Genomic DNA, 23,526 nt, shown 5'->3' on the forward strand with positions numbered 1-23,526 from the left:
AGAGAAGGAAAGAGAGAGAGAGAGAGAGAGGTGGGGGGATTTGAACCCATTCAAAATGAACAGGCTCAAATCGTACAGCACTGGTTGGCATGTGATTTGCACAGTAACCGGGCCCTTTGAGTAAGTAAATCAATCCCACAGGGAAATAGACAACAATAAAAACATGACAGTGGTAACTCTGTGGTCAAATCCAATACAATGTTTTGCATTTAGTTACTTGTTATTACAATCAGGCGCTCAGAGTTTATATTCTGCTATGGTTCGCAATGCATAGACCTTTCCATGGTGAATATTTCATGCAGAGGTGAGACCAGCTACATGCAGCAGCAGAAATAACTCCCAGTCCCTGCCACCACCATTGGTTGGCTCATCACCAATCTCCATAAGGGAAGGAAAAAGAGAGACTCATTGACAGCTGCCCAGAAACTGAAGAAAAACATCTGGCCTTGCTAGCTGCCCAGAAATTTATAGATAGTCCATAAAAAAGGGGTCAATTAAGATAATCCAAAGTCTATAAAAAAATGTAAAAGTCCGTTAAAATTGATTGAATTTTTTTTTTCCTGCATTATAATATAAGCCAACCTGCAGGGTTTATAACACCTTCTTAGTCTAATGCAAGCTTGAAAATGTGTTTTTAGTGGCCTTCCAAATACTCTCCATATGTAATGCTTCATTCATGGCCCATTGCCCAACACATAGACAAGGCAAAACTCCTTGTTCAATATTATGTCAGTTCATATCGGCACACCATCCTTTTTTTTTTTTTTTTATGCGCAGTATGGTGCAATGCAACCTACAATGGTGCTGTGCTGCTGCCAGTAAAAATTATTATTTTTTTACAATTTAATAAAGGTCTAAAAAAAAAATTAAAAAATTTAAAATAAATGTAAAAAATATCTGTTGCAGTCCAATGTGCTGTTTACCAACAATGTGCTGTTTGCCACCAATGTGCTGTTTACCCCCAATGGGCACGGGGTAGTACATGCTATTGCTGTGGACAAGCCCTCCATGATTTGATGCCTATATGGCCAAGAATATTGCTTCTGCCACCCCTGGAGTGAGCACACTTTGAAACCCCAAAACATTTTTTTATAGTAACTTACACATTTTAATAGTAGTTCTGAATTCTGAAGGTATTTCAACTTAATGCATTCTCTGCATTAGAGTAAAAAACTCCCCACTATTTTGGTCCTACCCTGCCCATCCCCAAATACTTACCATGTAACCACGTCAGCACTGTCTCCGCTGCAACACTGCTCCCCTCACAGGAGAAATCAAGAGCAGCAGGAGCCATAAGCTTATGTTGCTGTTAGGCAAACTCCTATGAGGACGTAGCCGGGACTTAGCTCTGTGTGTGTCTATAGATGCACACAGCACACACACGAGTGCCTCCTTAGCTCCCGGCTTGCTAAGGAGGCACCTGGAGGAGAAAGAAGGAGACAGCACAGGCGGAGGACTGCCAGAGGAGGAGGTAAGGGGCATGTTTGTGCAGAATTATTGCACAGAGCAGGTAAGTACAAAATGTATTTATTTTTTTTAAACCAAAAACAGTTAGCATTTATTGTAGTATCACTTTAAATGTGTTGGCTGCATTCATAATTTTTTTTTTTATCTTTTATTTTCACCTGGTGATCTGGCCAGTACCACACTTTCTGTCTAAGGTCGGCCATATATGGTTTGAATCTCAGCCGGTTTAGCAGGAACCGGCCAATATTTGAACTGTTAATGGGCAGGCTGAATTTACCAGGTTAATTGAACGATCAACTTGGGTACAACCAGCCTGCCGGATTCTCTTGCAAATATTGCTAGTGGGTGCTATAACTGCTAGTAATAATCACTGTCTTCTCCTGGCAGGGACAGCTTCCCCCCCAGCCGGGAGCAGACAATTGCTTGGGAGGACCGACTCTCCTGTCAGCACTGTCTGTGTTGATGGGGGAATTGTGCAAATTTCTTTCCTGCACCCATGCCTAAAGGCCCATACAAACTATAAGAAAACCGGGTGAACATTTCAGATAGTGGGAAAACAATTTTCGACAGCCGATTCCGACCTTCCGAATTAAATGTGTACTGTTTTTGTACGATTTTTGTATGAATAGGATCAAAAACAAAAGACTGCGCATGATCAGAAACAATAAAAAAAGAAAAAAGCAGAACGAGAATTTTAGTACATTAATTCCTCCCTCGGTTCCGATTTGCTGTGAAATGAGGAAAATCAAATTATCATTCGCCCAATTTTCTTATAGTGTGTACTAGGGATAGACCGAATATCAGCAAGGCTGATATATCGGGGGCCAATATGCACTTTCCCTGATATATCGGCCCCGGAACTGGCCGATATTGCCAAAATTTTTGTGACGTCATTCTGGCTTCTTAGCCTGCCTCCCTCGCCTTGGACAGCCTCGTCTGAATTCGGTATCGGCACCCGAACTGACCGATATCGCCGATATTTTTGTGATGTCATTCTGCCTTTTTAGCCTGCCTCCCTCACCTTGGACAGCCTCATCTGGAGTCGGGACTAGTCTCGCGGGAGTGTGCCCGGTGCCAGCCACCCACATCCACAGGCCCTGTACCAGCCAGCCACAGGCACTGTACCAGCGAGCCAGCCAGCCACTCACAGGCCCTGTACCAGCCAGCCACCCACAGGCCCTGTACCTGCCAGCCACAGGCACTGTACCACCCAGCCACCCATCCACAGGCTCTGTACCAGCCAGCCACCCACAGCCCCTGTGCCAGCCACCCACCCACCACTGGGTGCCAGCCACCCACCACAGGGTGCCAGAGAGCAATCCACCCACAGACAGGGTGCCAGACAGCCAGCCACCCACAGGCCCTGTACCAGTCAGCCACAGGCACTGTACAAGCCAGCCACCCACCTACCACAGGGTCCCAGCCAGCCAGCCAGCCACCCACCACAGGGTGCCAGACAGCCAGCCCCCCACCACAGGGTGCCAGACAGCCAGCCCCCCACCACAGGGTGCCAGCCAGACACCCACCACAGGGTGCCAGCCAGCCAGCCATTAATCATTAATCAAAAATTAACATGTTCAGTACCAGATTTGTGTCAAAAATTGTCTTTATTTTTCAAAACTCTAAATGTACAAAATATCGGCCCATATCGGCCGGTACCGATATGTTGTGACCAAAATTTCGGTATAGGCCCTGAAAAAACCATATCGGTCTATCCCTAGTGTGTACCCCACTTAAGGGTGTCTTCACTCTACTGAAGGAGCAATGGAGGCACCATTGAATGGCAGCATTATCAGTCTGGGGAGATAATAGCGTTAGAGTAGCAAATTTATATGGACTTAACTAATAAATAAAGCTGAGCTACATCTAACTCTTTATAAGCGGGTGCAGCAGAAGTTTTTTTTTCTTTTTAGGATAAACAGTTTAACTAAATGATTAAAGGCTGATCATTGTGAGCACTCTTTTCAGTGTAAAATGATTTGTTTCATCCCTCCAATGGCCGCCTTTGCTGGACAGCTTGGTCTGTTAAAAGGGTGTTGAAAATAAAGGATTTACTGGTCAGATCACCAGGTGAAAAAAAAAAAGTCTAAAAAAGAATACTAATGCAGCTACAGCTAAGAATTGGTAAACTGCAATATAATATATTTTGGTTTTGGGGTTTAATGCCACTTTAAGTACGCAACATCACAAAATGTTTCTTATCCTACGGAAAATAAGACAGTATGGGCACTATAAAATGGTTAAAGTGATGTGTCTGTAAATTTTTAAATGTGTCTGTAACCTTTTGAGTGGCTGTCTGTAGAGAAAATATATATTTTCAGTTAGTAACTTGAATGGGTGGTTATGGTTGAGGTATAAGAATGAGCTAGGTGTTATTGGAGGCTGGTGCTTCTTTCATGTACCTTTACTGTTATTCCAAGGGGAGAACCATAGGTTAAAATGTTAGCCTCATTGTTCTCATCGTTTCCTGTCTTTATTGCTTTGCTCTGTTCTCAGGTCCCTATTGTCCTTACTGTGCTACTGTTGATTGCTATATGGCAGACTTTTATTTTATATCTATTGATGGCTGCAAAGTACGTACAGTTTTTATTATCATGGGTTTATTCTGTGATGTGCTGTTTGATATGCTGGATGGAGGTTAACCAGTTCTGGACCATAAGGATTCGGCCCCTTAATGACCAGGCCATTTTTTTGCGATTCGGCACTGCGTTATTTAAACGGACAATTGCGTGGTCGGGCGACACTGTACCTAAATAAAATTGATGTTCTTTTTTTCCCACAAATAGAGCTTTCTTTTGGTGGTATTTGATTTTATTGCACTATGAACAAAAAAAGAGCAACAATCCTGGGAAAAAAAAAATTTTTTTTTTACTTTCTGCTATATAACATTCCGCAAAAACGAAATCTAATCTTTTCATCTTTTTAGGCCAATTTGTATGCTGCTACATATGATTGGTAAAAAAAAAATCACAACAAGCGTATTTTGATTGGTTTGCGCAAAAGTTATCGCGTCTACAACCTAGGGGAAATATTTATGTAATTTTTATTTACTTTTTTTTTTTTTTACTAGTAATGGCAGCAATCTGCGATTTTTAGTGGACTGTGACATTGTGGCGGATAGATTGGACCCCCAACTGACATTTTTGACACTTTTGGAAAGACCAATGACATTACTACAGTTAAAACTGCTAAAAATATGCACTGTTACTGTAATAATGGCACTGGCAGGGAAGGGGTTAACCCAGGGGTGATCAAAGTGTTAAGTGTGAGCCTAGGGGAGTGTTTTGTAACTGTATGGGGGAGGAACTTGTGAAATCAACACAGAGACCTGTGATCCTATATAGAAAGATCACAGGTGTTCTGTGATCATTTCAGAGAGAACAATGGCCTGCTGTGTTACAGCAGCTGACCGTCATTCTCTCTCAGGGAGGAGCGATCGCGGGTGCCTGGCAGCAATCGCGGCCGCCAGCCCCATGGATCGGCATCCCCGCTGCCTAGTGGGGGTGGGCACGCGCCGACAGCACCACGCGCTTGCCCCAGGAACGTTTCTGCGAACCGACGTATCCACACTACAGCCGAGGCAGCCTGCCGCAGTATATGCGGTAGGCGGCCGGCAAGTGGTTAAAATGAACCAATACATTTTATAGATTATGTTCACTAATAGCAAACAATTTAAGCACCACTGTCCAAAACCAGGACGCCCACATAGCGCTGTGTAATTTCTCAGGATTTTCTGGAGTAGAAGAAAATATAGCAGGGTGGTGGGCGAGCGCAAGGAAGTTTTGAAGCATGGTTGGGAATTGCAGAGGGCATACATCCAGGGCCGTTGATAAGGCAGTACAGTTGGCCCTTCTGTACAGGGACCTAACAAACAGGAGGAGGGTGATCAGAGTGGTGGGGACATTCCCTGGAACTGATCCCCCTGTGGCTCAACTTGCAGTTCAGCCAGTTTCTCCTCTGCTCTGCTCCCTCCAGTTGATTCTTTGCTGCTGCAGAGGGAGACACAGGGGGATTGGCTCCAGTATCTGCCCCCCCCCCGCCACTTTGATCAGCAATCACCTCACCTTCCTGCTGCTCTGATCCCACTCTGTGCCCCAAGCCCTTCCATCACAGCAGCATAACTGAAGCATAGTGAACTGTGTTTACTGTGCTTCCCAGGGTTTTTTTTCAGCTGGAACTTGGTAGAACTCGGTTCCACCACCTCTGGCTCAGGCCCTATGCTCCCTGCTCACCACTATCACTTGTAAATAAATCCGTCCAGCTTCTGTGTTTATCAGAGACAGCTTGTCTCCCAACGGCTCCCACAGATCTGATCTCCTGAGCAGCCCCCACTGAGTGCAGGATGGGAAAATGGGATATGAAGGGACCTGGGATGCAGTGTGGATTCCAAAACCCCAGCTAGATGATCTCCCTGCAAGTGAGAGAGGCAGAGTCACCTACAGTGTGTGAGGAGGTAATAGAACTGGCTGGGTGATCCAGCTTAATACAGCAACACAAGTAAGACATGTGGAAGATGGTGGAGCTTCTAAAGAGGGAGGAAGAAGAATGGGCAGTGAAAGGGGGGTTGCATGCAGAGGTCAGAGCTGAAGAGGGGTGAAAGTGAGATGTGTATAGGGGATGTAGAGGTAAACAGCCATGGAAGAAGGTGAAGTGCACACCTGAACTCTGCACTCTGTATGCAGAGCACCCCTGAACTCTGTGCAATGTATGTAGCGCACCCCTGAACTCTGCACTACACCCCCCCCCCCCCAACTCAGAACTCCTTGACTACACCATTTAGAGCGGTTAGAGGGTGTGTGTGGGGGAGAGGGAATTTTTGGTGGGTTGTGGTTGAGTTCCGGCACCTATTTTATGAGAAAAAAAAGCCCTGGTGCTTTCATTTGCCCCTGATGGTGGAAATGGGCTTTGCTGCGTGTTAGTACCAGGTCAAGTCCTCAGGATTGCCCCACCAGGAGGTGACCAAGCCGGAGTCCTGTAGCAGATATAGCAGGTAGGGATCATGCAGTGTAGTCAAGGAACAAGCCAATGTTCGGTAATGAATAGTTGCAGGTTGGGATTAAGCAGGCACGTAGTCAGTAATGAATTGTAGCGAAGATATGGACAGCAGAGGGAGAAACAAAAGCAAGATATTGGTTGGAAAGAGCACAATAATCTGGCAAACAGAAAGTGCAGAGACATGGCTTAAATCAGGAAGTTCATGAGAGGAGCAGAGTTCAAGGTTCAAGACAGGATCATTCAAGGAAATGTCCAGGGATCTGGCCAGGATTCCAGGTGGTTCAGCAAGCAGGGTCATTGCCAGACACATCAGAGGTCCCAGGTTCAAGTTGAGTCTCCTGCACAAGAAGAGAGATAGGTAGTGACCGGTCTTTAGTACAGGAAGTTCCACAAAGGCAAAGTTTCACATTGTATTTCTGCACAGATCTGGAAGAAATTCACAAATCATGTAATAATGGAAAGCCAGCTGTGAACCAACCACAGTTGGCTCCCCTTAGTAAACATGCCAGGGACCCAAAGACTGGTAATGAATCGGCCCGGGTGAGGACAGCACTGAATCCCTGGACATGTACATGCCCTTTTATTAAAACAGCTATCGTATTTGTAACTGCTGACTTTTAAATTAAATTTAAATTTAAGTAAATATTCAAATTCATACATAAGCCCAGCCATGACAGGTTCTCTTTGACTTCCTTCAAATACCATTTCTTACTATAATATGACCGGGTCATTTCTGCTAGTAATGATAAACGACGAAATGCTGAATTTTTTTGATAACAAGTGTTAAAGTTTAATTAATGATTCTATACCTTAAGGAATGATAAGGGTTGATAATCCTAGCATAAGAAGTTGGTAAAGCAACAGTCTTTCCACATCTATGATAAAAAGTAATAAACTTAAGATAAGGGCTGCCTAACTATGAAGTGAGTGGGTGTAACATTTTAAAAAAAATGATAAGACATATGTAAGGAATGTCAGCAAATATATATATATATATATATATTTTTTTTTTTTACATCCTTTTAGGAATGGAAAAATCCTCACATCTTGTGAGCTGTAGAAATCCAGCCATAGGTTAAAGATTCTAAACCTAAGGGCTTTTAGTATGGTATCTCAAAACTGAAAACTAAACAGAGTCATGAACATGACCAAGTATTTCTGTCTAACAGTGTTAGGCACAGATAACAGAAAGAATTTAAAAATGCTAAATGATTGAACCCCTGCTACCCAAAATGTAGGTTTTCATAGCATATAAGTAATTCCAGGTACATGAATGACAAATGAAAAATAAACAATAAAAAAATCACTTTGTGCCTGTTCACACCGCAATCTTTGTGCTCTCTTTTGTTTTAATGCAAGCAAATTTACATTTGTGGCATGTGCTTTTTAAAATGGGTTGCATCACATTGTGTTGTGCTTTTTATTGTGTGTTACAATGCATTTTTACAAGCTTTTTTTTTTCACTCTCATTTGCATTCTTTCCCAGAGTCACACTAATTGCATTGCATTCATATGTGCTCATGCACATAGAATTGTGAAAAAATGCTTGCTTTTTTTTTTTAATGCAACACAATGGTGTGAACTAAGCTCATTGGAATACATTGCTTTTTGCTGTACGTGCATTAGGAATGCATTGAACAAGCCCTTAAACTAAATCTTTACATGCCATAATTAGTGGAATAAAATGCAGACACACACCAGTGCCATTTTTCTAGTCGCCATAGGCCAAGTTTATTGCTGACCCCCTTCCAACCTTCCCCAGGCTCTTCTTTCATAACCAATGGCATGGCAGGCTTGCATATGCCACTTAACAGATTTCCTTTGGTAATGTGGTATTGACATATTAGACAACCCTGGGTATAGGGGTCCCGGGGAGCTCTAGAACAGGTAGAACAGTATATATACTGTAGGTGCATGACTGCTGTTGCTTTTTTTCTTTTTTTTTTTTTATCTTAATGCATTCTTTGCATTAGGATAAAAAAAAAACCTTCTGGGTGTAGTAGCCCCCTCAGCACTCCCTAATACTTATCTAAGGTCCTTCTCTGTCCAGCGATGTCAACAAGTCCCTCGGCCTTCTGGGACTCTCCGTCCTGGGACACAGCCATGGCGCCATCGACTCTCGTGCCTGTCAATCAAAGTTAGTTAGCCAATCAGGAGAGAGAAGGGTGGGGCCTAATGGCAGCTCCGTGTCTGAATGGATACAAGGAACTGCAGCTCGGCTTGGGTGCCCCCATAGTAAGCTACTTGCTGTGGGGGCACGCGACAGGAGGGAGGGACCAGGAGATAGCCACGGGGGACCCAAAAAGAGGAGGATCCAGGCTGCTCTGTGCAAAACCAACTGCACAGAGTAGGTAAGAAAAACATGTTTGTTATTTAAAAAATGAGACTTTACAATCACTTTAAACTCCCTGACAGCCTCATATATCTCTCAGCAAATCTGTTGATGAGATCTCTTTGAGTTCCTGGGTCTACACACCTGCTGTGTCTGTTAGGAGAAGTTACCATTGTCGTAGCTAGAGTTTTTCATCTATTTTATATTTTCGGGACTGTAACAGGAGGTGCTGGAACTTACAAAGAACACCCAAAACTTCCTGGCGAATAGACATATTTTGACATATAATAATTCATGAGTACTCAGTAAACCAGGCTTTTCCTATAACTAAAATATCACATTTGTGTTTATTGACCCTTTGAAACTCCAGCTATCCGACCAACTCCATAAATTTAGTGATTTGAACAGCTCCTGATTTGAAACCAGAAATTTGCTGAAATCGGCAATTACAGGCAAGAAATAGAAGTACGGGTAACATGCCATTTAGAAGCCGGCCCCCTGAAAAATATGTTTGTGCCACTCCTTTCAATATATCACTCTGAATGACAGAACCATTTTAGACCACAGACTTTTTTTGCTTATCTGGTTTAGATCAGCTCTGTTACCATAAAGTAAGTTTATGTCAAAGAAACATTTTTAACTTTTAAAAATGACACTTATATGCCTGTTTTAGATAGGAACAGCACCTCGCAGAGTTTCAGCCTGCGGTATTGTTAGGAACCCCTTAGCAAGCTTTACACTAAAAAAAATCAATACTTCATTGCAAAATAAGTATAAAGAATACCCAAGGAGGAAAGCTGGATCTTATAATAAGAGCCTTTCTGTAACTTTATTATCACTTAGGCAAGCTGTAAATACATATCTAGAAGCAGGTGGCTTTGACTTCGGTAAATGTTTATGAATCCCCTGGAACCCAGTGCTTGTTCGCGCTGTCACGTTTTTTGCTCCAAGGATGCATTTTTCCCATTTCAAAATTGTTATTTCTTTTATTGCAGGTGTCATCAAAACAGCGTTGCCAAAAATGGACCGAGAAAACAGAGAGCAGTATCAAGTGGTGATCCAGGCCAAAGACATGGGGGGACAAATGGGAGGCTTGTTTGGGACGACGACTGTAAATATCACCTTGTCAGATGTCAATGACAACCCTCCACGTTTCCCCCAGAGTAAGCACCGTTCATTGTTTATTTTCTTGTGAACTGTTTTAGATTACATCAAAATAAAATCAAAAAGCAAGAGAAAACAGTTTCTTCCCATTTCCGAACCTACGGGGATGAAAAACCGCATTAAACGTTGCTTTGTAGAGCATTTTGATTTATTTTGCTAGCAGATTTTCCAGCCTTCCAGCTTTACCGGGATATTTCCAATTCCGTATATTCTTTATATCAATATAATGGATATGTCTTTGTTTGGTGTTGCGCAGAGTCTGTTCATGAGCTCCTAACACTTATTCCTTAGAGAAACTATTTCTGATTCCCTTAACCATGAAATGTAATCATGTCTGAAATGAATATATCTTTACGCATTTTCTTCGCCATGCATTTCAAATCTCTAAAGCCTTAACTTGTTTTATGCTTGGAGTTCATCACAGTGCAGCATCTGTCTTTAACTCCCACTGTTGTTTGTCAGATAGCGGTACTATAAACAAAACTTGGGAAAGAAAAAAGCCGGACATGACCGGTGTAATTGCATTATGGAATAAAAATGGAGTCAATATTTCAAATGTCCTCTGCACTGCCCTAGGCTGTCCATTACCTCGGTAGTGTTTACTAAAACGCACAAAAGAACATTTTTCAGTGTAACCCAATCAGACGTTTGGGATTATCGGCAAGGAAATATTTGCTATCTAGAAATAGGCCATGCTGTTACACTTGCTATACGTTGTCTTTTCATGTACTGTAATAACTGTTACAGAATGGTTTACAGAATTTTTCTACCGATAAGAGTGTATCACTTCAAAGTCTATTGCTTTGTATGATGCCAGAAGTTTGTTTTTAGGGCAAAGCATGTACAGATTACATTAATCTACTGATCAGCAGTAATTTGTCATTTTGGTTGCTGCATATTAGTGATGCAAGGAAAAATCTGATTGGTTGCTACTGTAGTTGTACTACTTTACTGCGTAAATATGTTCTTCTGTCCGCATTTTTTAAATTATATCAAAAGCCAAATGTTTTGAATAGAAAAACGTTCTTGTTTTTTTTTTTGAAGGCCTATTTCAATAGGGAAGGCCTCCTTTCACTTCCAAACTAAGGAGAAATCCCCTCTTAGGCCACACGCATTCTCTGCTCTTCTGAATGCCTTTCTTTTGGTGGGAGAAAAGCAAAATTAAACACATGCCTAAAATTGCATTTTTCAAAGCGTTTAGATGCATTTGGGTGTATCAAGCGTTGGTGTTCATTGATTTCATTGGCCAGATATTAATATATTCTGGCCATTGAAATGAATGAATGCTGACAGGTAGTCCCTCCAATGCTGAGCTTACTTTCACCAAATGTCTCCTAGGACATTTGTCTCACACGGTAGCCTTCACATGCTTTTCTCTAGTAGTTTATCATATCTAGATTTCTACATCAATGTTGGTCAATGACTGCATTTCGTATAGGCCTTACATTATATTCACAATTGATCTGCAGACTGGGCCTTTGAGGTCTTAATGATAACTCATCTATGTTTTTTTTAACTGTGACTTAGGCCCCGTTCACACTGGGGCGATCCGACTTCCCGGGCGACCTCCGAGGTCGCGGTGCGAGCAGCGCGCCGTGACCTCGGAGCGGCCGCCACGGACTTCATAACATTGAAGTCTATGACGGTCGCTCCGGGTCGCCCCAAAGAAGCTCCGGACCCTTTTTCTAAGTCGGAGCGACTTGTGTCGCTCCTATTAGAACGGGTCCGCAGCTTCCCTATGGAAGGCGACCTACGGCGACCTGTGAGGCGACCAGGTCGCCTCACAGGTCGCCCCAGTGTGAACGGGGACTTAGCCGTTTGGCTCTAAATATTTGTTTTATTGCATAACACTAAAGCTGGGTACACATAGCCGAATGTCGGGAGACATTTGCCACTTCAAATAAAAATGTCCGACATTTGGCCCGTGTGTATATCGGTCTGTCTGACAAAAGCCGTTTGGCTAGCTTCTGTGGGGTGAGCATGCTGGAAAACCAGCAGCCGACCAACTCACGACCAGAGCTCTCAGCCAATGGCAGAGAGCATTAATTGGAGTGTTCTGGCAGGGGGACGTCCCCCTGTCAGAATACAACAGCTTAGCGGGGAAGATTACTGTGCTAATGTCGGATGGTTAGTACCGGAGCTGACAGTTTTTTTTTCATGCAATCAGCTGGGTTGCACAAAAGAAAACTGAATTGTGTGCCAGGCTTAACGGGTTGTATTGAATCAATATCTGTGTTTATGTTTGCTGTAAGTTGACTTTTGCATGAAGAACTACCTTGTTGACTTTTGCATGAAGAACTACCTTGTTGCAATTTTCTATGTATGATCTATCATTTGTCAAATCAAAAAACATTTCAGCAAGAAAAAAAAGTCTGTCACATTGATTTACTAAAACTGGAGAGTGCAAAATCTGATGCAGCTGTGCATGATAGCTAATCAGCTTCTAACTTCAGATTGTTGAATTAGGCTTTGGCAGTAAAACGCGGAAACTGATCATTGTCTATGCAGAGCTGGACCAGATTTTGCACTCTCCAGTTTTAGTAAATCAACCCATCTATGTGTTTTCTAGTCTTTCAGCTAGTACTCAAAAGGTACAAATAAAGTACTGTTTTTACCATGAATAGTAGCAGAATGGATTTTTGGTGGATTTTTGGTAAGATAAATGATAAATAGATAAATGTCAGATCTTGGATGCAGCATCATCCCTCTTTATACTACTTGACTTTCCACTGCACCCAATTTTACAATGTGTTTATTCAATTTTCCTTCTGCTACCCATGTTCCAGTGAGCAAGCACCACTACAAGCTTCATAGAGATGAATGGCCAAGTTGGAAATAAAAACCAGATAGAGGCTCTAACCCTATGATATTTTATACAAAACGAACAAAAATTACATACAGTTTAAAGCCAAACTGATAAAGTCAGACTTTTTAATGTGCTGGTGCTGCAGCCCTGAGCTAACTTCCATTGTGCAAGCAGGCTGAAGGACCCTGAACAGTAAGCATGATGATTGAGAACAGTGCTTGTGACTGTGTGTGTGTGGGGGGGGGGGATATTGGACCATTGGAGATCTGGACTGCTACACTTGTGTGAAAGCAGTCATTCAGATCTCCAGTGTTCTGCCCACATAGGGAAGTTTTTTTGATGGCCATACACAGCTCAAATTTTGGTCTAGTCCTGCTAATCCATTTGAAAAATGAGCACAACCTGGTTCGACAACCTTCAATTGAAAAATTAAAGAAGCCTGGTGGAAAACTGTCATTTAATCAGATGCAGCTATTGTTTGGGTATTCATACATCCATAGGTGTTGTGGCTGTCTGAATACAACAGCCAGCACTGAAGATTCCACCATTCATGTTGTTTAGCATGGGTTGGGGAATTGGGTGATTTCTCTATTTTAGCCTGGGTGGCTGAACTAGAGAAATCTAGGTAGCCTGTGAATAGGCTGCAGTACTAGCACATAAGAAAGACTGGTACGTGCTTTCATTTAGACAGACTGACATCTTCACACTAATAAAAGATAAAGGTTCAGTTGGACTTTGACTACTTTTAGTCCGGGCCTTTTCTGGCACTTTTTGTTCACATGTAACAATCAGCATTTTTGCAAGAATATTACTTAGAACCCCCAAACATTATATATTTTTTTTAAAGTAGAGGCTCTAAAAAATAAATTGGTGGGCTTTGCAATTGTTTGTCACGTGGTATTTGTGCAGCAGTTTTTCAAATGCATTTTTTTAGGAAAAAATACTTTTTTTTTAAATTTTAATGAAAAAAAAAAAACAATACATAACCACATTTTTTGTAAAGTATAAAAGATTAAGTTATACCGACAAAATAGATACCAAATAAGTCACGCTTTAAAATTGCGCACACACAGGTCCTCTTTATGGAGAGACCTGGGGTCTATAAGACCTCCAAATCCCTCCTCTGCACTTAAAAGCATTCAAAGCACCATGATCAGAGTTTCTGAATGCTTTCTGAGTTTCTTAGTCATTGCTTCTGGGTTACTATTATGAACAGGCGATCAAAGCCGATCCCGGCTGGTTGCTCGGGTCTCCTGGTAAACTGAGAGAGCCCTGTAGAGCCACAGAGGGCGGCAGGAAGGGGGGACGTCACCACCCCTGCTTGTGATAGCAATCCATTAGCTGCTGGTTAGCCGCTATGATTCTTATTACAAGAGAGTCAACCGGCGGCTCTAAAAATCGATACTGGGTTGATCATCCTGGTATACCCAACGAAAGTCTAGCAACATACGGGTAGGTCGTTGGATGGGAAGTGTTCCAGATAAAGCTTGCCTAGATTTTCAAACTAACTTTCCTATGAATCTTTGTACAAACATTCATGCAAAAATTCTTTGTACTTTGGATGACTTGAATGTCATTCAACAGTACTTCAAAATGCCATTTGCTTTTAACATTTTTGGATTTGATTTTGGAATGAATATACTTCCCAAACGAAAACCTCATACACTGTTAGAAATGTGATTGTTCGTGAAAAAATTTCCCATCCTGCCCCTTCAAATTTTCTTGTTTAAAATGAACATCGATTTGACCCCATGAAATATTGAACAAACCTTCTTAAAATGAAACATTTGGAATAGCATTTTACTAGTGTATGGCCAGCTTAAGTGAACCTTTACTTTGCCACATGAAGATTGTCTGCATCTTTTTTTTTTTTTTTTAAATCAGAAAAATGTTTATTGTGCCAAAAAGTCATACAAGTAGTTCAATAAAAAAGACAAGCAAATACAACCCAAGACATACCGCATGAAAATCAACATTTTTGATACTGCATGTATCATTATTATAACCCAGGTTGCATATTACCCCTAAACAGTTTGGAAAATATGAAATATTGTACGCAGACAATAAGAAAATAATATCAAGCCACCATAGCACTAAAGCAACAACAGTAGTGAAAAAAAAAAAACACAATTTAAACAAAACAATTCAACAATGAATATGCGTTGCCCCTCTTTTTGGGGGTGGAACTAATAGCCAATGGGCCGTATACCAACTAGAGTAGTACTATCTCCAGAATAAATAGCAAAAGCAACCTCCAAATGAGAGGACAGATATACCTCTCTGTACATCCCACTAGAGGTAAGCCTAAATGAATAAATACCCCAAGGGTCACTTAAGTGCAGGTGACACAAGAATACAAGGGACTCACACCTGTAATAATCTGTGCATGATCAATTGGGAGGGGGCTAGCCCTGGACAATCCAACCATGCCTGCCAGATGGAAGAAAACTTGCGACTGGCATTTCTGTGCTGATACGTCAATTGTGCTCTGATCAATATACAATTGACCTGTTCTATCTATTGTTTCCTAGTGGGTACATGAGAGAATAACTAGAATCTTGCTAATTGCTTCCGGGCTATGTACAGGAGCCTGCGTACAGCTAGATTACACGGGGGAACAAAAACCTCCTCATCTATTGCTCCCAGTAGACAAACTATAGGGACCAAAAGGACTTTGATCATATATACTGCAGAGATGACTGCATCTTTAATTAACAAACCCTAACTTGTACATTGAATTAGTATATCAATCCTCCCTCAGTTTCTCTTTATGTTCACTGATTTCTCACAGATGAAAATGAATAATATGTAGTCAAGATGAAAAACACGGGGACTGACCTCAAACTAGCAGGAGGAAACTAATCATAGAAAGTATTATTTTACGGAATGAGCATTGATGGTTGGAACAGACTTCCAGCAGAGGTAGTGGGTCAGTCAACAGTAAGTGGATTCAAACATGCGTGGGCTAAACATTGAACTCAGACAAAAAAGTGAACAAAAAATACAAAAACATGTATAAATTTAAAAAAAGGGCGGACTTGAAGGACCATTTGGCCTTTTTTCTGGTGTTCCATTTCTTTGTGTCTATGAAAATAATACTAATACAGGCATACCCCGTTTTACGTACACTCACTTTACATACACTCACGAGTACGCACACAGCTTGGTCAGCTTGGCATGGCACTACTCCCAGTTTTTAACATTAACATCTATGAAAAATCTTGGTCAGCTTGACATGGCATTGCTCCCTGTCTATCATCGGTGTTTATGGGAATTCTTGGTCAGCTTGACATGGCACTGCTCCCTGTCTAACATTGTCGTCTATGGGAAATCTTGGTCAGCTTGGTAAGGCACTGCTCCCAAACCATAAGTGACAGGGGCACTAAATCTAGGGAGCACCGAGAGGGGACCCAGGACTACCAAATATCCTATTTTGTGGCTAGCTAGCTTGCCTAGGTAATCTACCATGTCATAGTCCTGGGTCCCCTTAATGTGCTCCCCAAGTTTGGTATCCTTGTCACTTATGGTTTGGGAGCAGTGCCATGTCAAGCTGACCAAGATTTCCCATAGAGTTAGTGTATTTACATGCATTGAGAAGTGAAAAAAGGCATTGCTTCACTTTAAGTACATTTTTATTTTACATACATGCCCTGGTCCTATTGTGTACTTAAAAGGGTATGCCTTTAATACATTTAAATCAATTGCGTTTTGTTTGTGAAATACATGTTGCAAACAAAAAATGTTGAAGTTGGAGTTAACTCAATAAAAAGGTTTCCATCAAATCACTATATAAATGCCACCTTAGCTATCGTCTGGCATAGGAGGGGTGTTTCTTATAATCACAGACTATATTGGGTTAGTGCTGAACAGTGATCGCTTAGGTAGCATTTTGTATGCACCTTGTTACATCCTTAAATGCGACTTTCAAAGAGTTCTGCTTGTCTCCCTATTTCCTATTGAAGGCATGTGAAGCTAGAGAGAAGAAACATTGATATGGTAAAAATATAAATAAAAGTCAAATTGCAACCTAATTCCCTGTCTGTTTCAAGTGGTATACTCACCATTAAACGGCTCCGGCTTTAATCTGTTTTCAATATTTTAGTTACAAGTCTGTCTTGGTGGTTTCTAAAGCTTTGTGAAGGAACCGTTAAAAACACTTTTTAAAAGCGTCTATGTTTTAAATCTCTAGGTACCTATCAATTCAGGGCCCCAGAGTCTTCCCCTGTGGGTTCTGCAATTGGCAGAATCAAAGCTAATGATGCAGATGAAGGTGTGAATGCGGAGACGGAATACAAAATCAGTGATGGAGATGAACAGGACATGTTTAAAATCACCACAGACAAGAAGACGCAGGAAGGAGTCATTATTGTCAAAAAGGTAATTTGGAAGGGGGAAAATTGGTGCTAGAAAAGTGTTTTTACCTCAAATACTCTTAAATTAAGTTGTTTGTATTGTTATTCCTAATTCTATGCAGATGTAGATGTAAACCTATAAAAAAGGGTTTGCAGATATTGTTTCCATTTATCAACAATATGGATTATATACAGTATGTACCCATTTTTATTTTTATGTCTATTTTTTTTTTCTTTTTTAATTGCATGGAAAAGCTCTTAGCAGGTTATATATCCTTCTTCATATTGACAATGAGAAGACTGTTCACTTTCTGTTTTTTTCATTGTCGAGCCATCCTCTGCTTTTTGCAATATTAGTGCCGTACGCTGATACAGTGTCCTGTACACTCTATAGACAGACCTCTTGGACCCCCCCCCCCCCACCTGCCTGGGCGGTCAGCGGCTTCAAAAACATGTAATGGTCATTTTGGGCTTTGCAGACACAGCTTGTAGCCCTCTCCTACCTGAAAATTGAAAGCAGCTCCTGAGATGTATTAGCTCTGCTCACAGCCCTTGGAGCTGAGGGGAAGAAGAGCTGATGGAGTGGTCACATGACTATTTAAAGTAAAATACGTTTTTGTTTTTGCTTTTGCTTTTGCATTCTTACCTGAATTGACCTGGATTGAATGCTTAACCACTGGTAAACCATTACCATTTTGTGGTTAACATGCCTTAAGCCCCGTACACACAGGCCAAATGTCAGGCGACAATGGCCGGTTCAAAAAAAAAAAAAACTGGCCAACATTCGGCCCGTGTGTAAGGCAGCTGGTCCAACAGAAGCCAGCCATTTGGAAAACCAGCAGCCATTGGCTAAGAGTGCTGACTGGCCTGTTCTGGCTGGGGGTCAGAACACAAAAGAGCAGGCAAGGGAGATCGCTGTACTAACGTTGGCTCATTAGTACAGTGGTTTCCACCGGAGCTTTAAGGGTTTTTTCGTTCAACCCAGCGAAAAAAAATTGTGGTGTTTACCAGGCTTTAGGTTTTCTTAATTCTGTCTCTAATCAACAACGTAGGCATGTTTCTAAGCATATGTCTTTTGTAATTGTAAGAGGACAGGTAAAATTCTCTATTCACTTACAATCCACTTATCCCTTATAGGAAATTTGATCAACCTAAATATAACATAATATAATATAATATAATATAATATAATATAATATAATATAATATAATATAATATAATATATATAAATTAGGTACCTACTTCTAAAAATGGAGAAACACTAGAAAAACACACACATTAGCGGTCCAGAATAGTTGCATACCCCACCACATTACTTTTACCACCACCCCCTTCTAAGCTTACACACACCCATTTCTAATATTAGCCCATCCCTTTTTCCAGTTGAAATGGTATATACAAAAGAGAGGTGGGTTAATAATTTTTTCACTTTTAGGCCAGATTCACACAGGTCTCAGCTTGTTTAAGGGCAATGTGAACAGCAAGCTACAGTATGACAAAGCATTTGCAGAGCTTACAGCAAGCTTTATTGAAGCTTTTAAAATACCATTCATGGGAATGCTGATTGCCACTTTAAACAAGCTGTTAGCAGGTTTCAGCACTTCTTGAAGCTTGTTGAAAACCTGCTGGCAGCTTGCTTAAAGTGCCAATCAACATTCCCATTTGGATCTGTGTTCATTATTTACAAACTGAGGCTGAATTGTACTTTAGGCTTTATCAAGGCTTTATCAAAGTGTGCTGAAAGTTCTGAAAATGCTTTGTCAAAGCTTGCTGTTCCCACTGCTCATATACAAAGTGTAAAACAGGGCTTATTGGGCATTTACAGACTCTTAAAGCTTATATAGTGCTTGTTTATCCCTTTTTCCTATACTCATTCATGATATGAATTCCTTGAAATTCCTTTTAAGGAAATAGTTTTTCAATTTACATTGGAGCATTGGAAATGAAAATCCATTCCAGCAGAAGCTAATTGTCTCCAAAAGAACAGGACTGTGTTAAGCCTTTGTTAAGGCGGTGCTTTGTTTATAGGTGGAGACTTCAATATCAGGTATTTTTTGAAGAGACAGTTCACACCAAATCGATATGTTAGGCCGGCCATACCTTGTTCGAATCTCAGCTGATTCAGCAGAAACTTTAATGGGCAGGCTAAATGTACCGAACGATCTATAAACTTGGGTACAAACAGGTTGCCAGATACTCTTGCAATTATCACTAGGAGCTGCTATAGCTGCTAGCGATAATCACTGTCTTCTCCAAGTGGGAATGGCTTCCCCCACCCACCCCCATCGGGAGCAGACAATTGCTTGGCAGGAGGGATACCCCTGTCAGCACTATCTGTGTTGATGGGGGAACCTGTGGTTGCAGGAAAGAAATTTGCACCGTGTATGGCCAGCCTTAGTTGTAGGTAGAGACTAATGTGTTCAGTAGGCCCCTGGATTCCTTTTTGTTTCATACTGCAAAAACAAGATCTCTGCCATAATTTCCAACTTCGCTCCTGTCTACTTGCCAGTTTTTAAAAGTTTCTGCCCACCTTTGTGTGTTTTAGCACCTCCTGTTGCTTTCTCCATTAGGCTCCGTTCGCATATTAGCATCGGATTCTGCCCGCAATCCCGAATCATTGGAAACCGTGGGACACCCGTGTGATTCCCGTGACTTGCAATGGCACCCCAAACGTGACAAATTGTGGTAAAATCACGTAAACAGAATCGCGAGACACCTATCGCCCAAAATAAGTTCTTGTACTTTTTTGGGGCGAAAGGCATCCCGCGATTCTGTTTGTGTGAGCTTACGGTGATTCGTCTGGCAACAATTGCAGCAAAACCGTGCTGTGCTTGGGGTGCTTTTGCAAAGATCCGGGGTACAAACTACACACAGTGCTAAGTATACTAACTCAGGGGAGCAGATAGGTTTAGTCTTCCCAAAGCTGATATTTAACTATTTAATAGATAGTTCACTTATTGGTGTCCCGGATCGTGGGCAGAAACACTGCGATTCTGCCCGCGATCTGAGACACCAATATGTGAACAGAGCCTAATGTAAAACGACTCTAAACAAAAACAAGGCCACTAAAATAAGAAATTGGGTTATGGACATGGGAATTTAAGCACAGAGATCTTACCAACTGTGTTTTCAAGAGCTACAGGACAATACGTTTTTAGTTTCCAGCATCTATTAAATAGTTAAATATCAGTTTTGGGAAGACTAAACTTATATTGTGCCAGTATGAGGCTATTGTGTTTGACAGAACAATTATTTTGGTTTCCAATTCCCTGAGTTACTTAGCACTGCGTGTAGTTTGTATGTTCTTCCTGTGGTTGCATGGGTTTGCCTTCTTGACTCTCCAGTTTTCTCTTTTATTGTTTCTAGCATTACCGCTAGAGGAACTTACTGTTGTGAGTAGTCTATGTGCATTGTTAGGCTCTGTTCATACCTTACAATTCATAAAGTAGAAGTACGCCAATTCACTGAATGCACATTGTTGCATTCCAGCTGATCATGCATAGCAAAAATGTTGCAACACGCAGGAGCAAATAGTATAAACATCAAAAGACATACAAGGGATGCCTTTTGTTATATGGGGCTCATGCACATAATTACAGGAAGACCCTGCCGAGATCCAAAATATTCCAAAGTCAAATAGTTGCAGGTGTGCTTTTTTGTTCATGTTCCACAATATAACACCATAGTTGCCAACATCTACTAATAATGTTCTGGAACTTATCGTCGCTGAGCCTGTGTATCGAAAATTTCTATGCGCCGTATGACCTTGGAACACCACAGAACACTTTAGAACACATAAAGGCACATTTAATCGACTAGAGCAGATTTACCTTTTTTTTTTTTTCAGAAAATATGGTTTTAAAAAGAGTATATTAGAAGATGACAAGACTTTAAAGGAAACCTCTCACAAGAGAAACCATTTGATCAGCATGAAAGCCAGGTAGCTGGCATTTTCAGAAGGGAAGGTTAGCAATGGCAGCCTTCATATCCCTCTCTTCACAGGTTTCCCTTAACATGCAGAAAAAAAAGAGATTTTATGGTATAACTGATTAGTAAACCATAGAGGTTTTGGGAGAAAAATAATAATTTGAGGGATTCATCTGTAATACCTGAGACCCTCCCTGGAAATCAAGGCAGTTGACAACTAGGCATTGCATTATATTCACAGATTTATATGTGTTTGTGTCTGCAGTGTATTTTACAGGCACCGCGGTGTGCATATTTTAACAAGATGAATTTATATATTTTGTTATGTCAGGTTATTATTTGATTATCATTATTAATATTATTATCAATAGAAGTAGTAGTAGTATTGCTTTTTTTTCACACTCGACTACTACCAAACATTTTTACCAATAAAACTGCATTGAAATAATGAATTACACTTACCTTACCAATGTATACATAATGATATAGGGGTATTTCACATAAACACAGGGAGCACACACAAACATTATGCACATGTCCTTACCTCCCAACTTTCCGCGATGAGAAAGAGAGAGCCCCTTAGTACAATGGGGTTGATTTACTAAAGGCAAATAGACTGTGCACTTTGCAAAGTGTAGTTGCACTCTGCAAGTGCAGTTGCTCCAGAGCTTTATAAACGAGTTAAAGCTTCACTTTGTAAAGAATACCCAATCACGTACAAGGAAAATAAAACGTATACAAAAAGCATGCACATGATTGGATGATGGAATTCAGCAGAGCTTGTACTCATTCACTAAGCTCTGGAACAATTGCACTTGCAAGGTGCACAGTCTCTTTGCCTTTAGTAAATCAACCCCAAAGTATGTAGGAATTATCTGTCTGATGCTGGCTATGTTTGCACACTATGGCCCCATAATCTGGAATAGAGCCACATACCGGTTCTATATGCACCATTCAAGCCTATAGGGACACAGTGTACAAGGTGTGTCCCCAAAGGCTTGGTCGGGGGAAGTTTAGAGATACTTTAAAGAAACGGTAAACTACAGGCAGATAATAAAGAGAGTGAATAATCCAGTTATACTCCAAAACAAATTTTGATGCAACGCACCTCTCTCCGGGGCAGGGCCCCCCAACCAACCTATTCAAATAGTGTTGCTCTACGGAACTCGTACTTGGTTTTCCAGATTGCCACGGCCTTGCTGCCCTTTAAGACTAAGGATGTCTGTAGACACTAAATCAAAAAACAAACAGAGGGCGCACGGCCTAGTGCATTATCCTCAATAATAGGCTTTATTGAATAAAAGGAGTTATACTCACAAACATGTTTTAAAAGGCATTCAATCCATACATCTAGAAATGTCACATTAAAACAGATGCAATGTCCTCGATAGATGATGGATAACATGTTTCGAGGCTTAGCCTCGTCTTCAGAGCCAACCAGGTTGGCTCTGAAGAAGAGGCTAAGCCTCGAAATTGTGGTAGCCATCATCTATTGAGGACATTGCATCTGTTTTAATGTGACATTGACGGTTCCAGATGTATGGATTTGATGAGCCTTTTAAAACATATGTTTGTGAGTATAACTCCTTTTATTCAATAAAGCCTATTATTTAGGATAATGCACTAGGATGGTGCTCCCTCTGTTTGTTTTTTGATTTAATAATCTAATTATGGTTTCATCAAAATAACTATATTTTTATTATATTTATAATTTTCTTTTGCAATTGGGTGGGCGAGGGCACTACTAGGAGTTGGCAAGCTATACTGAATAATCAGTGCTGCTGATCTAGCAATTGTAGTTTGCAGTGCATAAAATGATCCTCCATGCCACTGCTACTTCATTGTTCAGTCACAGAGTAGATTGAGTCTAAGATCATGTTTTATTGTTGAACTGCAGTACAATCTGCAGTGAGAACTGGAACCTGGCTATACTGTCTATCAGGGGTCCCCAGATGACAAGAAGAGATTTTTAAATTCTTTGACAAGTAACACAGGTAATAGCACTGTATGGGTATATGGAGTTCAGCTTTCAAAATTGCCTATAGTTTTTTACATTTCAAAGCAAGAGCTGCATGTAGCCCTGTGACTAAGGCCTGGTGGATGGTGCAAAACCTGTCAGGGGCATGGTCTACCAAAGACATGTAGGCTGAGGTTGCCCCTCACTGTTTATCTACAGGGGCTGGTTGGGAGTAGTGACGATCCTTCCTACAAATTTGTCTGCTTTCTGGATTAGTATTAGGATATGCCAGCACACTGTCTTCTGGGATCCAGGTATACATTCCAGTCTCTTCTTTGAGCGGCCCCACAAGTATCATGCTTTAGGTTGCAACTGCATGTGTTTTATTGTTAGATATAGGCGCTGAAGGAGTTTCCAATAAGAGATAAGCCAAGAGATCTCCTGCCAATTCTGGTAGTGGCATTCTGTGGTGCACACCACATTAAACATTAGGCGTTCATGTAACTTAAAGAGAACACCTGGTTT

The 23,526-nt window shown here is 41.2% G+C and overlaps 1 protein-coding gene across 1 annotated transcript in view; it reads left to right on the forward strand.

Annotated features, from left to right (window-relative positions):
• The window catches only part of LOC309556963 (cadherin-6-like), a 567,199-nt gene that overhangs the window by 386,794 nt on the left and 156,879 nt on the right, over positions 1-23,526 (forward strand). Inside the window, exons 5-6 of the mRNA XM_082259546.1 lie at positions 9,790-9,957; positions 16,954-17,141. Coding sequence (XP_082115672.1) covers positions 9,790-9,957; positions 16,954-17,141 — 356 coding nt within the window. The remainder of the gene's footprint in view (positions 1-9,789; positions 9,958-16,953; positions 17,142-23,526) is intronic.

Source organism: Pelophylax lessonae, assembly GCF_965119305.1.
Source record: "Pelophylax lessonae genome assembly, chromosome: 5".
NCBI lineage: Eukaryota > Metazoa > Chordata > Amphibia > Anura > Ranidae > Pelophylax > Pelophylax lessonae.